Raw genomic sequence first — 16875 nt, 5'->3', positions numbered from 1 at the left:
ATATATGGGACGCCTGGGTGGCTCAGTTGGTTGGACGACTGCCTGCGGCTCAGGTCATGATCCTGGAGTCCCGGGATCGAGTCCCACATCGGGCTCCCGGCTCCACGGGGAGTCTGCTTCTCTCTCTGACCTTCTCCTTGCTCATGCTCTCTCTCACTGTCTCTCTCAAATTAAAAAAAAAAAAAAAAAAAAAAAATCTAAAAAAAAAAAAAAGACTATACCCTAATATAGTGTCAGTATGATTTTAAAAATGGGGATGTCATGAGGGTACCTATGGCACCGTGGGTTGAATGTCCGACTCTTGGGTTTTGGCTCAGGTTGTGATGTGGGGCACTGTGCTCATTGTGGAGTCCGCTTGAGACTTCCTCTCCCTCTGCCCCTCCCCACCGTGTGCTCCTGCTCGTTCTCTAAATAAATGAATAAATCTTTTTTAAAAATGGGGAAACTATGTGAGTGGTTGGATTTTAAGGGCACACGAACAAACCCTCAAGATTTGTTAATTACCAGGGTCTAGAACAGTGCTGTCCAGTAGAACTTTCTGAGAGGATGGAAATGTTCTGCATCTGCACTGTCCAGTAAGGTAGCCAGTAGCTACATGTGGCTGTTGAGCACTTGAAATGTGGCTAGTGTGACTGGAGAATTGAATGTCTTAACTTATATTTAAATAGTTCCATGTGGCTACTTATTGGCCAGTGCAGCTCTAGCATCTGTATTTTGAGGAAGTGAGAATATCCTTAACAAAACAGCTCATTTTGCTCAAATGAACATTTACCTCAATGAAGTGATTACCTTCTTTTAAGCGGACATGACATTTTAATTCTTAGGTTGAAATGGATGTGGTTTTGCCTTATAAAGAGACAATAAATTTCTCAAAATATGAACTAACTCCTTAGCTTATTCAGAATTATTTGCATTATGGAATTTCCATTTATCTGCAATTCTCAGACACATTATCAGATGAAATGCTTTGACTATCTTAAGATGATGTTAGTCTTACTAATTGAAACTCAACTGAATTTACTGCAATTCAAACTGAAATGAAATTATTGGTCAGTTTTAGGCACCAAAGCTTCTGGATTTATGTGGTTCTAGAGACCATAAAGGATTTAGGTGAGTGAAGAGTTTACTTGAGTATGTGCGGTAGGGAGGGTTTGTGGGAATGGAGGTCCTAGAGTGATGTGAAGTGTGAGTTGAGGTAAACCAGATGAAATGGGGTATCATTACAGAAACACTTCTGTCACCACCTCCCAACTTACTTTTTGGTTTTCTTCTAGCCTTAAGGTCTGGGTATTTGTAGGAACTGGAAATAAGAGTAGACCCACGATCTGGAAATGTTATGTGTCCACTGTAGGGCACTGGCTTCCTTATAGAGTTCTTGATGGAAATGAAGATGTTTCTCCAAAGCAGCTTTTTGCCTAAGGAGACAAGCCAACCACAATCCAGATATGATTAAGCATCTTAGAAATTGTCCTATAGAACCCTCCTACACTGTTGGTGGGAATGCAAGCTGGTGCAGCCATTCTGGTAAACAGAATGGAGGTTCCTCAAAAAGTTGAAAACAGCTACCCTACGACCCAGCAATCGCACTACTGGGTATATACCCCAAAGATACAAGTGTAGTGATCTGAAGGGGCACGTGCACCCCAATGTTTATAGCAGCAATGTCCACAATAGGGAAGAACCTAGCTGTCCATCAACAGATGAATGGATAAAGAAGATGTGATATATATGTACAATGGAACACTGTGCAGCCATCAAAAGAAAAAAATCTTGCCATTTGCAACGACATGGATGGAACTAGAGGGTATTATGCTGAGCAAACTAAGTCAATCAGAGAAAGACAGTTACATGATCTCTCTGATGTGAGGAATTTGAGAGGCAGGGCGGGGGGTTGGGGGTAGGGAGGGAAAAAATGAAACAAGATGGGATCAGGAGGGAGACAAACCATAAGAGACTCTAAATCTCACGAAACAAACTAGGGGTTGCTGGGGGTTGGTGGGGAGGGATAGGATGGCTGGGTTATGGACATTGGGGAGGGTATGTGCTATGGTGAGTGCTGTGAATTAAGTCTGAGGATTCACAGACCTGTACCCCTGTGGCAAATAATACATTATATGTTAATTTAAAAAATAAATTTATTTTTAAAAATTGCTCTTATAAGCTAGTAGAAGAACTTTGGGTTTGAGCAATCATCAGACTTGGGGCTGCTGATCTTGCATTTTAGTGGAAGATCATACTCTATTCATTTAGTAACTTTACACATGAGTTTTGGAGTTTCATGAGCCTTCTACTGGAAAAGTAAAAGGAAAGGCAAAGCTAGCAGTTCTTAAACTCGTATTGCTGGAAGGGACTCCCTTGTTTTAGAGATGAGCAAACAGGCCAGAGAAAGAAGTTAAAGTACCTGGTCCGATGTCACCTAAGTGAAGATGAGATAAAGCCAGCTGGCATTAAGTTCTACCTCTGGGTGTACTGAGGCTATACCTCTCACTGCTTTAATTACTTGGTTTTCTGCCTTCAGCTACTTGGACTAGCTTTACAAAATCATGCAGCTTGCTTTTGGTCTCGATACTTGCGAACCCAGTCCTGCTGCTCTGACACATGGAATACATAATTTTGATTTTGAATCAAGACTTCCCTAATCTGAATTCACTTAACAGCTGGGGTGGGTGGTGGGCAATAGTTGAAAAAAGCTCAGGAGTTGAACAACTCAAGGTCAGGTGGAAAGCCTTGCAATAGAATTGTTCTGGCTGTCTTCTCTTTCTGGTCCCCTGAAGAGTACTTTTTTTTTTTTTTTTAAATTTTATTTATTTCTTTGACAGACAGAGATCACAAGCAGGCAGAGAGGCAGGCAGAGAGAGAGAGAGGTGGAGGCAGGCTCCCTGCTGAGCAGAGAGCCCGATGCGGGGCTCGATCCCAGGAACCTGGGATCATGACCTGAGCTGAAGGCAGAGGCTCAACCCACTGAGCCACCCAGGCGCCCCTGAAGAGTACTTTTTTGCTTAGATTCAGCTTAAGTTGTAGAAAAACACATGTGAGGTGGGTAAACTGTTTACAGTCAAGACTGGACTCACACACTTGTCTGTGTTGTGCCCCTGTGTTGTGCCCCTTCAATTTTGATGATTCTAAAGAGTGGTGTCTATTTGTTGCTTTCTCTAAGGAGTGGAAATTCATAAGAAAGCAATGATAGAGCACCTAGCTTTTAGAGTCCATTGAAACCACATTGCTCAAGAAATTCTATTATCAGAAAGATGAAATGATCGTTAACTATTATAAAGGAATAGAGGGGGGAAATGCCACTGGCCCGTGATAATTAGTTCTGTACTAATTCTCCAAACAAGTTTCTCATGAGATCTGGTCTTAGCTTACTTCTCTGATCTTTTTTTTTTTTTTTAAAGATTTTTTAATTTATTTGACAGAGAGAGAGAGATCACAAGTAGGCAGAGAGGCAGGCAGAGAGAGGAGGAAGCAGGCTCAGTGCTGAGCAGAGAGCCCGATGCGGGGCTCGATCCCAGGATCCCGGGATCATGACCTGAGCCGAAGGCAGAGGCTTAACCCACTGAGCCACCCAGGCGCCCCTTACTTTTCTGATCTTATCTGGAAGTAGCTGTGCCTTACTGACTTTCCTTTATTCTTCCAACATGCCATTTCATTCCTTCCTTTGAACCTTTGCCCTCACTGTTTACCTCCCAGATGTTTTTTCCTCCCAGATGTTTATCTGGCTCTTTGTCATTCAGGTTTCACCTTATAGAACACTATGAGAAGTTTTGCCCTTGGCAACCAATCTAAAGGAAGGGTCCTGCAATCCTGTCACACGTTTAAAACTTTTTCTGTCTAGCATCTATTGCCAGCTAAAAAAATTGTCTTTCTACCCCCAGCCCCAGAATGTAAATGCCAAGGGAGAAGAGACATCTGTTTTGCTTACTTCTGAATTCTCAGTGTCCAGAAGAGTGTTTGGCACATTAAAAGTAACCAGAAAATACTGAGAAGGGCAGTGGTTCAGAATCAGGGGGTCTCAGATGTGGTCCTGGCACGGCTGCTGACTCACTCTTCGGCCTTGATCAAGATCCTTCCCCCTCCTTAGGACCCAATTTTCTAATCTGTAAACCAGAAGGCTGAGAGCGACGAAATCGAAACTCCCTTCCTGCTTCAATACAAAGTCTACAAGCCATGAAGACATTCTATGATACCGACAGCAAAAGAATCTCAGGATTTAGTTCTTCCAAACCACGCTTACGGAACGTGGGAGAACTTCCCTTGTCCAGAGGCCGTGCAAATGTGGAATCAAGCCCCTGAAACGATCCCCCTGTGGCAACTGTTGCCCGACTATCCCCTACCTGGCTTCCTCCTGGGCTCGCGTCATGGCTTCCTCCAGGGCCAGCCGTGCTGCCTCCTCTTCCCGTTGTCTTCTCTCCTCCGCTTCGAGCCGAGCCTTCTCCTCGGCCTCCTTTTTCCTCCGCTGGTGCTCCAACCGTTCTTCTTCAGCCATTTCCAGCAGGCGTTTTTCTTCCTCTGCTAACTGCATTTCCAGTTCCTTCTGCCTTTGCTTCTCAGCCTCTGCAGAATAGAAAGCGGGAGAGCGGTAGGCTCCACGGGGTTCCTGTTCCTGGAGAAAGTTCTCGGACCTAACTCCCAAGTCTGATTCCCAAGGACTCGCCAGGAGATACTATGCCGGCTTCCCTGCCAGCTGCCAGCTCTGTGGGGATCAACTTGGGGTCAATGTACAAATTTAAGAGTCCTTCATCAAGCACGTACTATGTGCAGTGCACCGGGCAATGAGTACAAAACCTCGGCAGAGAATTTTCCAGAGCCTGAGGTACTCGTGGGAAATACGCAGGTAGCTGGGGAGAGGCGTCAGATCGGGGTCTGGAGAAATTTTGTGCTTGCTCGGGTGAACTGACCAGCCGAAAGCAGGTCACCTGCTGACACCTGCTGAGCCTCACAAGTGAGGCCACAGAGATTGTGCGGGTCCGCACCTGAAAAGCTGCCCTGAAGCCACCCAGATGTTTGCTTCCCTCGGCGAGCAGGGCTCCAGCCCCCATGTAGGCAGACCCTGGGCAATGCTGGAAGGGCCATGGGAGGGGCAGGATCCCAGTTCAGGAGGTGACTGGATTGGGAGTGGGGCCAAAAGTCCTTTCCACAAGTGAGTCTGTGTTTATTTTGATCATCTGTCTCGGCTCACTGCGGTCACCCATACTCACCCCTTCAGAAAGAAGAGCTTATGCATTTAGACTGCTTCACGCACCAAGGCTTAGGGTAGGAATAACTCCGGGGAGAGTCAAGTGAACACCCACAGTGGGATAAAAATACGTCTGCCCCAGATAGGAGGTGCAGGCGGCTCCAGGAGCCCTTCCTCACCCGCCCGCTCGGCTTCCTCCTGCTGTTTTCTTCTCTGCAGTTCTCGAAGTTTCCTCCGGAACTCCTCCTGCTGCCGCCGGGCCCTCTCCCGGGCCACCTGCAACTGGACTTGCTGCCTCCTCTCCTCCTCCTCCCGCCGCTGCTGTTCTTCTTCGAGTCTCTGTTTCCTCAGGCTGAGGAAACAGCCACAGGATAGTCAGGGAAATGGCCACCAATACTGGGACATCCTTGTGAGACGAGCCCATGGGCAGTGCCCTGGGGGGCGGCTTTGTGGCTACGGGCCATGGGGACATGCCACTCAGAGGACACTGGGTGTCCAAGGGAAACCGAGCAAAGAGCAGAAGCAAGAAGGCAACTGGCCTGGAGCTAGAAGCCGCAGGTTTCCTTGCACAGCTCTGTGCTCTGGGGCAGGGGCACTGAGTTCCCAAAGCTTCATTCTCCACTGTTAGGAGATGAACCGTAGAACTCTGGAGGCCTCTCAGGGTTGTTGGAAAGAGTAAATGAAATGAGTCAAGGCCTATGAAAAGAATCTAGAACAATGCAGACAGCCGCAGGGACTCAGCAAAGGCCTGCTGGGCTGGGTCGCAAAGCCCTTCCAAGAACACCCCATGAACATGAACCTGGAGGCTCCCTCAGGGTCAGGAACGATTCCGTACCTTCCGACAGGTAACAGAGAACGGGCTGTGCTGTCTGCCTACTGGGCACGAGCCTCAGAACCAACCCTGGCGCTGGTGGAGGTCCGCCTGGCCTTTTCCCGCTGCCCCCCGATCTGCCGGCGGCCGCAGACCCACGGGACCCACCGCTTCTCCTCCGCGTGGGCGCGCTGCTCCAGCTCCAGCTCCTCCTGCATCTTCTCTGCTCTCTCCAGCTGCTCCTCCAGGAGCCGCTGCTGCTCCTCCTGTTCCCTTCTCTTCCTCTCCACCTCCAAGTGTCTCAGCGCAGCCCTCTCCACTCGCAGCTTATCCCGAGAAGCTCCCTCTCGCTCCCTCTTGGCGACGAGGGCCTGAGGAACCAGAATGTTCTGGTGAAAGGCAGAGCCTGTCTCGGGGGACCGCCCTCCTCCCCAGCTCCAAGACGAGTCCCCAGTGGTTTCCGCACGAACCATGGCCTCTGCCTGGGGCTGGGCGGTCTGACTGGCCTGGGTCCAGGCTTCGTACTTGCTTCGAGGTCTCAACTTAATTTCCCCAATACTGTCTTCTTCTTGGGGGTGTTACCGGGGCTAACTGAAATAGGGCAAGTGCCAAAATAACGTCTGGCACACGGTCGTCTGGTTTTCGACCCTCGCTGCACTTTACAATCACGTAAGGAGCTTTTAAACCTGACTTGAGGCCAAGGCCCCTCCCAGACCAATTCAATGAGAATATCTGGGTGGGGGCCTCGGTGGTTTCTAGAAGCTCCTCCAGTGACCAGGACTGGGAAGCACAGGTTCTAGATAAAGGCTATCTTACCGCAGGTGGTCTTAGATGTAAATGTATTAGACTCACGTTGAGTCCCAGGCAAACCCACTTTTTATTTTTATTTTTTTTTTAAGATTTTATTTATTTATTTGTCAGAGAGAGAGAGGGAGAGAGAGCAAGCACAGGCAGACAGAATGGCAGGCAGAGGCAGAGGGAGAAGCAGGCTCCCTGATGAGCAAGGAGCCCGATGTGGGACTCGATTCCAGGACGCTGGGATCATGACCTGAGCCGAAAGCAATCATCCAACCAACTGAGCCACCCAGGCGTCCCGGGAAAAATCTTTCTGAAACCCTTTTTAGTTGACTGTAGGCAATAAAATAAAGAAAACCATAGTAATTTAAAACTGACAAGAGCCCTACTTATAGAGTCATAGGACCTGGATGTAAGTCTCGGCTCTACGGCATGATGGTTGTGTAACTTCTGGCAACTTGGCTGCTTATCTCTAAGCCTCAGTTTCCAGGTCTGAGAAATGGGGATAATCACATCTGGTGCACAAGTGTGGCCGTAAAGATTAAATGAGATTCAGCAGAATTGTACCATATGCACCTGTAACTTATGTGGGGTTAAGCATAGCAGTTTAGCTGTGAGTATAATTGTGGTGTTCAAAGATAACTCTTTTTTTCTCCCCTACAACAAATGCAGTTCAGCACCTTCATACCAGTGGGAAAAAAAAAAAAAACGATTTATTCCAACAGCAGAAGAAAATTTGGTTGTGTTGGTCTTACTGAGAGATATATCTGTGTGGTATTTTTAAAAATTCATTGTAGGGGGCGCCTGGGTGGCTCAGTGGGTTAAGCCGCTGCCTTCGGCTCAGGTCATGATCTCGGAGTCCTGGGATCGAGCCCCGCATCGGGCTCTCTGCTCTCTCGGGGAGCCTGCTTCCTCCTCTCTCTCTGCCTGCCTCTCTGCCTGCTTGTGATCTCTCTGTCAAATAAAAAAAGAAAAAAAATCTTTAAAAAAAAAAAAATTCATTGTAGGGGCGCCTGGGTGGCTCAGTGGGTTAAAGCCTCTGCCTTCGGCTCAGGTCATGATCCCAGGGTCCTGTGATTGAGCCCCGCCTGGGGCTCTCTGCTCAGCAGGGAGCCTGCTTCCCCCTCTCTCTCTCAGCCTGCCTCTTTGCCTACTTGTGATCTCGGTCTGTCAAGTAAATAAATAAAATCTTAAAAAAAAAAAATTCATTGTAGAGGGAAGGCTGGGTGGCTCAGTCAATTAAGTGGCTGCCTTCAGCTTGGGTCATGATCTGAGCGTCCTGGGATCAAGTCCCACATCAGGCTCCTTGCTTGGCAGGGAGCCTGCTTCTCCCCCTGCCTCTGCCTCTGCAATAAAATCTTTAAAAAAAAAAAACTCATTGCAGAGATTTTCAAGGGTAATTTTCCTTACACTCACTCAGTTTTTCTCTTAAATACTTGACATTAGAATCAAGGCTCCTGGAACAAAATAACTTTTAGATGCTGCAGCACCTTGTAAAGACAGACAGATACGTGTGTACGAGCTGCCTGTGGCCCAGCTACGTGCCACAGAAAAGCAGATTAGGAAAGGAGGAATTTCTGTAGCCTTTGGGAGGCAAATAAAACATGAGCTCCCAGCCAGGCCAAGTCAAGGATATGTGCTTGGTGGTGGTGTGGTGGGAGGGTCGGGGGGGCGCCTGGGTGGCTCAGTTGCTTAAGAGGCTGCCTTCGGCTCAGGTCATGATCTCAGGGTCCTGGGATTGAGCCCCAGGTCGGGCTCTCTGCTCAGCAGGGAGTCTGCTTCTCCCTCTCTCTGCTCATGCTAATAATTAAAAAACAACAACAACAAAAAAAGAGGGTAGGTACTTGGCTCTGAAGGTCAAAGTCCACCTTTCCCTGCAACCATGAAGCCTGTGCCAACTTCTTGCTCCTTACGGGTTGCGTATATGCTGTGGCATCTTGGAAACCTCACAGAACACATCATTTCAGAGGGGCTTTGCCATGCTGTGTCTTTTCTTAAAGGGTCAGACGGTATCAAAGTAGAACAACTAAAACCATGGTGCAGTGGCACTGTTTCAGTAACCTGCAACGTGGTTCAGGGCAGTTTCCCCCACCTCTGCGGTGGTACCAGTGAGAACAGAAATCTCTCTGGCCCAGGTGAGAGTATTGGACCTTACTTTGGAAGGGTCCTCGTAACTTCGTTCTTGAGATCCCCTGTTGGCAGGTGCGGTCTGGGTAGGTGATGATCTTCTGTCTATGGACACTTGGCTCTCCTGAGCATCATACTCGTGGGAGAGCCAAGGGTCCTCTACCATAGACTCTGCAGGGGAGAAACCTCTATCAGTAGTGTCTTCTGTTTCCTTAGAGTTAATGACATCAGGCCCACTCAGCTCTGCTACTTCCAGATTCCTTTCCTTCTGTGTATTTTTCCTTTTGGCTCTTGGTTTTCTTTCTTCAGGAATTAACTCTGATTTCTTTTCAGCCTTTGCTTCCTTTGACTTTCCTGGAGAAGAACAATGGGGGACAGAGTTGTAGCTAAGTAAATGTCACCTCTGCCTGTTTTCCAGTAGCTTTTAAACTTCGGTGGAATCACCTGGGGTGTAGATTCCTGGGCTCCACTCCCAGAGTCTGATTCTGTAGGAATCTGCATATTAATGTTCACTCCAAGTGTTTTGAGAAGGGCGGTCCACAGACCACCCTTTGAGAAACTGCCTTATCCTGTTTGGATCAACTGTCATTCAGTAGTCTTCCTACTAAAGAAGGTCTGTTTCACCCTGATGTATGGTAGAAGCAAGACTCTCCACAGGGGAAAACTACAGACATACATGGAAAGTCAAGCCTCAAGAGTCTGGCTTCAAGTTGCGGTTTTGAAACCTGGCAAAGTTTAAGCCTTCCATAGTCTCAGAACTCTTCCTCAGTTCACCTCTGGGGACCGCAAGTATTTCCTTTCCCCAGTCCTGCCAATGCAACCCAAGTCATGGGCTACAACAACATAAGGTCAGCAAGACTTTAAAAAGCAAATCTCAAAAATAGATTAGGCCCAGGAGACAATCCAATCCCTTCCTTTCTGACAGCCTTTGATTTGCCTGGAGGCTCTTCTAAATGACGTGGCCAGGAAAGAACGGTGTTAAGTTTTAAGCTAAACAAAGTCTTCAGAAGCATGGGATTCTACATTCCTTGAAAGGTGTAACACAGGGAACCAAGAAGAAAAACAGCAGCTGGGTGATCATTCAGAGCTCCTTTCATCCTTCCGCTTCCCAAATGCCCCATTCTCAAGTGATAGTTATCAGTTCACAGAGACATGGTAAGACCATGTACTTGGAATCAAATGTCAGGGTCCGAGTCTGGGTCCACCAATTCCTGTTCAGTCTGTTTGATCTAATGCAAGCCACCCTATCTCTCTAGCCTCAACCACTACGCCTTATAATAATAATGCTTACTGGGGCACCTGGGTTGCTCAGTGGGTTAAAGCCTCTGCCTTTGGCTTGGGTTGTGATCCCAGGGTCCTGGGATCGAGCCCCACATCGGGCTCTCTGCTCAGCAGGGAGCCTGCTTCCTCCTCTCTCTCTGCCAGCCTCTCTGCCCACTTGTGATCTCTGTCTGTCAAATAATAAATAAAATCTTTAAAAATAATAATAATAATGCTTACTTTAAGGGCGATGTTCTGGGGATTTCATGATGTCGCATGTGCGGGGCTCTTAATACAGTGGGTATTCAGTAACTAGGGGCTGTTATTATTATTTCCTCTCTTGGTTGCAAGTCTCAAGGCAAGCCTGGTTTCCTCTCTTCCCTCTCTCCTAAGATACTGACATGAAGTAAGGCTGCAACAGCGTCTTAACCAGACATAGTCCAAAAGACTCAAAGCCGGTGGTTCATCCCACTGGATTCATGCCGATTCTCTGTGACACCTCCCAGCCCCCACTAGGTATCTTTTCCTGGGTCGCTTGTCAAGGGCACACTCCCCCTTACCAACAGTGGCCTCTGCTTCCCTGTGGACCTTTCCTTCTCTCCTTCCCTTGGGCGCCTTGGACTTGTCTGTCCTGGTTCTTTTCTTTCTTTTTGCTTTGCCAATCAACTCCATCTCCTAAAGGTGAAAAATTAAGGAAAAGGACCATGATGTGCAGGAAACAAGGAAGAAAAAAAACCGTCAAAGGAAGAGTATGTTGACCAAAACAGCACGGCTTTGAACGGGCTTTGTGTGGGTTCCACATGGAGCAGAAGAGGGAGTCTTAGAATGGAGCTGGCGCCGAGATGCTCGGCTTCAGCCTTTCCTTTAATCCTGCTGGGTCTAATGCCAGAGCAGGAAAGAGGAACAGAATACACTTTCTGATCGTCCCCGTTTTTGATGCTAAATAATGATCTACAGAGTTGGATCAAAGTGAAGCAATTTTTAACTTTGATAGATTGCTATTGCTACAAATACTGTTTAGTTTAAATCAAAGCCAGCTTTATTCACTGTTGCATCATTTGCTAACTTTCCAGAAGTTTCTCAAGCAGATGACCACAACCATGTCAGTCTTCACCTTTCCCCATGGGCTGGGACAACCATGGAGAGTCCTCGTAAGAGAGGATGGCAGAGTGGGGACGCAGCTACCCACTCAGTGCCTATAATATTTTGACATAATAAAATACATATTTGGTCTTTATCCCCAGTCTCTGGCATGGAGCTCCTGAAGCCATTGTAATTCCTAGTGCATAAATGTGGAAAGAGTGGCTTTTGTTTTTCATTAACACAACTCTTTCCAACCACACCTGAGATTGTGTTAATGAGGTGATTTTAGAAAGCACCTTAGGAGGGGGTGCTGGTTACCAGGGGAACCAACCGTGTTATTAGAGGGTTGGAACTTTCAGCCCAATACCGCAACCTCAGAGGACGGAGAACAGGCTAGCTTGCTTTAATCAATGCTTTTATCGATCAATGCCTGTGTGATGAAGCCTCCATAAACCTGAACCAAATGAGTGTGGCTTGCTGCTGGGTTGGTGAATACATCCACGTGCAGGGAGGGGGGCACACACCCTCACCTCCATGGAGACAGAAGCGCCTGCATTTGGGACTCTTTTGGACCTTGGCCTATGTACCCTTTCATGTGGCTGTTCAGTCGTATACTTTAACATATCCTCTGTAAGGGGCGCCTCGCTGGCTCAGTTGGTGGAGTGTGCAACTCTTGATCTTGGGGTTGTAAGTTTGAGCCCCACGTTGGGTGTAGAGACTACTACTTAACAATAAAATCTTTGGGGCACCTGGGTGGCCCAATCGGTTAAGCATCTGCCTTCAGCTCGGGTCATGGTCTCAGGGTCCTGGGATTGAGCCCCACTCCGGCCTCCCTGCTCAGTGGGAAGTCTGCTTCTCCCTTTCCCTCTGCCCCTCCCTCTGATCACTCACTCCCACTCTCTTTCAAATAAATAAAATCTTAAAAAAAAAAAAGACAAAAAAACAATACAATCTTTAAAACATCCTTGCAATAAATCAATTATAGCAAGTAAATGACTTTCTGAGGTTTGTGAGCCATTCTAGTGAATTATCAAAACTGAGAAAGGGGTTGTGGGAACCCTCTATGTATCGGTGACAACCTGGGACTTGTGACTGGTGTGTCAAGTGGGGGCAGTCTTGTGGGACCGCGCCCTTCTCCTGTGGGGGCTGTGCAAACTCCAGGCAGGGTCAGAATTGAATGATGGGGCACCCAGTTGGTGTCCTTTGAGCTGGAGACTGATTGATGTGGGAAAAGACTCCACACATCTGGCGCCAGAAGCAGTGTATAGGTAACTGAAGTTTCCTTTTAGTACCCTTGTAGGAATTAGAAATGGGCATCCCATCCTTTGGGAGAATGAAGCCCATTGCGGGGATGCAGGGCATGGTGAGTGAACCACAGACTGGATTTCAGCTCTCACTTGTCCCTTTGCGGTTCCCATCATACAGAGTAAGCACTTACGCAACTGTACATGGGAGCCCACTGGGAGCAAGCTTTGGACCAGGCTCCTGGATTTTTACACTCACGCTGACGTCGCCTAGAGCCTGCTGGTCAAACAGTCTCGCTTCAGTCCTCCCCTCCGATCCTCTTGGAAGAAGAGAGGCATCTACAGGACCCAGCCTCTCTGGGGACTCGTGTCCTGGGAGTGTCCTGGGCAGACGGCGTACATCATAGTCTCTGCCCCTTGAAGAAAGAGCGAAACAATAGGACCAGACTGAATCGAAAACTCTGCTGGACAAGGAAGAGGAAGAGTCAGCAAACACTGAGCCCCAGTTCCTGCGGCGCTGTCATGGGCATTTTACACACTTGGGTTAACCCTCTTTTCCTCAACACTTCCCTGAAGAAGATAGAGTAACAAGTCGAGTCTTCCCTTTGGGATTCTCTTTGGTTAAATCCTCAATTTAGAGCGCAGAAGAAATAGTTTGCCTCTCTGGGGTTGCGTATTTATGCCTTTGGTTGAATGACACACGGATGTCGAACCAAAGGTCTTCTATCAGAGGCTTAGCTGAAAATAAATGACCTTTAAGAAAGATTGTCTTAGGAACATGCCACTATCCATCCACTCTGTTATGCCCTTTGGAATTCTATTCCTGATGAGATCTGGCCACCAAAAGGTCACGTGCTGTGTCTGTGTGATCCCTTGTAGGATTGCTGTCACTGTCTTGAGGAGAACAGGCTTATGTTCTCTGGGCAAAAGGGCCCCTAAAAAACAGCCACGTGGGTTTCAGGAAAGTGGCAGCAGCAGCTACCTCCCCAAGAATCCGTCTCTTAGACAACAACAATGCGCTGGTTCTGGGCATTTTATTTTCTAGCTAAATCAGTATTACATTCACTGTGCTGTGCTAGTACAGGGCCTTACTGGAGAAACTTGAGAAATATTTGTTGAATGAGGTAAATGGAATTTCCTGTAAATATATGAGTCTTTAAATCCTTCAATGTCACTCTATAAAAACCCACAGAAGATTTATCCTTTAGAATTTAATGCTAGGAAAACACTGATTTCCCCCGAGGAACAGGTGCGCTGCAAATGAGAACCACAAACCTGACTGTGTTGCTGCTGCTTCTTCGTCTTATCTTTCTTGTCTGTCTTTCTTTCTTTTTTCTGGTTTTTTTTTTTTTTTTTTTTTGCTTTCACATTTAGGAATCTCTATTCAAAACTGCAAGTCTGATCTTTAGTTACAATGACTATAGTGACTTTTGTGAAGTGTTATTGGTGTTCTTTTTTTTTTTAACTCTGACTTAAAATTTTTTTTCTTCTTTTTTGGTCACCTCACCTTTTTCTTAGTGACGGGGTTGCTGTAAGTCATTTGAATCCATGGTGGAAAAAGCCGAGGTATAAAAGCTAAAAAATGGAATTTTCCAGGTAGCTGCCTCCACACCATAGCGTGCCTCCCTCCCTTTGTTCGTAGAGAGCATAAAGCCTTTTGGACCCAGGAGAGAATCCTTACACCACGGGGCAGGCGAGGGCAGGTTCTCAAGTCACTGACCTCATGGGAGGTCACAATAGGCTATGGTTCCAGCTGCCAATGCCAGATGGGGGTTAGGTCAAGTGATGGGGGCTACAGGCCGAGCCTTGGTCAGTGAGCTTGGAGTAAGCCCAGAGAGCGCATAGGAAGCACTTACTACATGTTAGCTACTTGTGTTAGTATTATTAAGTACTATTTGTTTTACCCAGAGCTGACTGAATGCTGAGAGGAGAAACCAATGCTGAGATGACAGACTCCTCCTTTCTAGGCCCGTTCATAGATCTCAGCTACTAGACAAACAGAGAAAGTGGTTTCCATGCTGTTAAACTTCACTCCTCACCCACCCAGCCAAAGAATATGGTTGAAGGAGGAAGCATGTCACAGTATAATCCTCCCCAAGACTCCGTTTCTGAGACAATCATTCTAGACGTTCAGAGTATGCAGCTAGCCTGAGAATCTTCATGCTTAGAAAAGACAAAAATTAAATTAATTACAAACAAAAAAAAAAAAAGGAGGGGTGCTTGGCTAGCTCAGCCAGTAGAGAATGTAATTCTTGGTCCCGGGGTAGTGAGTTCAAGCCCCGGGTTGGGTGTAGAGTAGTGACTTTAAAACAAACAAAGAGGGGCGCCTGGGTGGCTCAGTGGGTTAAGCCGCTGCCTTCGGCTCAGGTCATGATCCCAGGTCCTGGGTTCGAGCCCCACATCGGGCTTTCTGCTCAGCAGGGAGCCTGCTTCCTCCTCTCTCTCTGCCTGCCTCTCTGCTTACTTGTGATTTCTCTCTGTCAAATAAATAAATAAAATCTTAAAAAAAAAAAAAAACAAACAAAGAAAAATGAAACAAAAACGGAGCAGTCCATGTCATTACAACTTTGAACACTTACGTCTTTCGGACAGTATCTGCCTCAGGGGTCTGGACGTGGTCAGCCAGGGAAGCTCTTAGAGGGTCAGGGATGATACTCCTCAGCTCCTGGTCTGTGAGGACAAAGAGCATCCTTAATGCAAAGGACAAGAGGTAATAGAAAACAATCCCAGACATGGGGAAACATCTGCTAGGTTCGTAGTCAATGACATGTAGATTAGCACAGTGAAGTATGTTATACCTAGAAAACTAGCAAATGCTGCACAAAGCAGTGCTGGCCCATAGCAAGTGACATTACAGTTAGGAGACTCTTTGGGAAAGTGATAGGACAGTATGTACCAAGAACCAGAAAAATGTTCCCGTCTTTGATCAGGAATCTCACTCCTGGGTATTTATCATGAAGAAATAATTCAAAAGAACAAAATTTTGGTCCAAAGTTGTTATAACTTTGTTATTAATAATGAAAAATTAAACAACTCAATAGTGGGAGATTGGGGAAATAATTCATGATGCATTAATTTGACATTTAAAATTATGGTTAAAAAGATAATAAGTAATATGGAAAATACAGTATAAAAAGTAAAAATGTAAACTATAGAATAGTATGTTAGAACTCTATAAAATACATATGTAAATAAATAAGGACTATAAAAGAAAACAGAAAAAGAAAATAATTTTAGACTAGGAGGGCTCTGTGTGTTTAGATTTCTTCTTAAAACCCCAGTGTGGTTATAACATTGAAAATGAAATTGATTAGGGGAGACGGGGTGGCTCAGTCATTTTAGCATCTGCCTTTAGGCTCAGGTCATGATCCCAGGGTCCTGAGATCAAGTCCTGCATCAGTCTCCCTGCTCAGTGGGGAATAGGCTTCTCCTTCTCCTGCTGCCTCCCCCATGCTTGTGTGCATGCACCCTCTCTCTCTCTCTCTCTCTCTGTCTCAAATAAATAAATAAAATATTTTTTAAAAACCTAAGAAAAACTAGCCTGGGTGGCTCAGGGGGTTGGGCCTCTGCCTTCGGCTCAGGTCATGATCCCAGAGTCCTGGGATCGAGCCCCGCATCGGGCTCTCTGCTCAGCAGGGAGCCTCCTTCCCCCTCCCTCTCTGCCTGTCTCTCTGCCTGCTTGTGATCTCTCTCTCTATGAAATAAAAAAAACTTAAAAAAAAACCTAAGAAAAACTAGAAAAAGTGAAGTTGGCTGCTTTAAAATCTTTACAGGAGAAATAAATAGTATTATTTAACACTTTAAGAAACTTACCTAATTGTAAAATTTAAATAAGTATAAGTTACCATATGTCAATTTTCCCTCAATAAAGAAAAAATGTTAATACAAATAAAATACCTAAAACAGGGTTGGCACTTGGTAGAAATAAACAAGAACCAAAAAAACCTCACCATGATCACTCTACTCACATACAATTATTGCAAATATTTTGGTGTATGCACTTTCATGCATATATAATATATACTCATTTTAATAGAATTTTAAAAAGTATATAGAATTTTAATTTACTTTTGTTATTAGAATTTCCCTTCTTGGAAGGGGAGGTGAACCATGAGAGACTATGGACTCTGAAAAACAATCTGAGGGTTTTGAAGGGGCGGGGGGTGGGAGGTTGGGGGAACCAGGTGGTGGGTATTGGAGAGGGCATGGATTGCATGGAGCACTGGGTGTGGTGCAAAAACAATGAATACTGTTACGCTGAAAAGAAATAAAAAATTAAAAAAAATAATTTCCCTTATAATTAAATATTCCTAAAAGTGACTATAATAACAGCATAACATTTCACTGTACAGATGTACCATAACGGATTTAACCAAATG

At 46.1% G+C, this 16875-nt stretch overlaps 1 protein-coding gene across 8 annotated transcripts in view; it reads right to left on the bottom strand.

The window, feature by feature from the left end:
- KIAA2012 (KIAA2012 ortholog) overlaps window positions 1–16875 on the bottom strand; it is a 105939-nt gene that overhangs the window by 2574 nt on the left and 86490 nt on the right. For 6 of the 8 annotated variants that reach the window (XM_047720763.1, XM_047720764.1, XM_047720765.1 and 3 more), the window contains 8 exons: window positions 15076–15166; window positions 12756–12912; window positions 10730–10844; window positions 8938–9263; window positions 6156–6358; window positions 5356–5528; window positions 4335–4554; window positions 230–1415 (listed from right to left, as the gene is read on the bottom strand). In XM_047720763.1, the coding sequence (XP_047576719.1) occupies window positions 1277–1415; window positions 4335–4554; window positions 5356–5528; window positions 6156–6358; window positions 8938–9263; window positions 10730–10844; window positions 12756–12912; window positions 15076–15166 (1424 nt within the window). In that variant the 3' untranslated portion in view covers window positions 230–1276. Of the gene's footprint in view, window positions 1–229; window positions 1416–4334; window positions 4555–5355; window positions 5529–6155; window positions 6359–8937; window positions 9264–10729; window positions 10845–12755; window positions 12913–15075; window positions 15167–16875 lie in introns of those variants that run through there. The other 2 variants (XM_047720761.1, XM_047720762.1) reach the window with 1 other exon arrangement.

Source organism: Lutra lutra, chromosome 3 (assembly GCF_902655055.1).
Source record: "Lutra lutra chromosome 3, mLutLut1.2, whole genome shotgun sequence".
Taxonomy (NCBI): domain Eukaryota; kingdom Metazoa; phylum Chordata; class Mammalia; order Carnivora; family Mustelidae; genus Lutra; species Lutra lutra.
The sequence above is the reverse complement of the archived record's forward strand: the minus strand, read 5'-3'. Positions and strand labels throughout refer to the sequence as shown.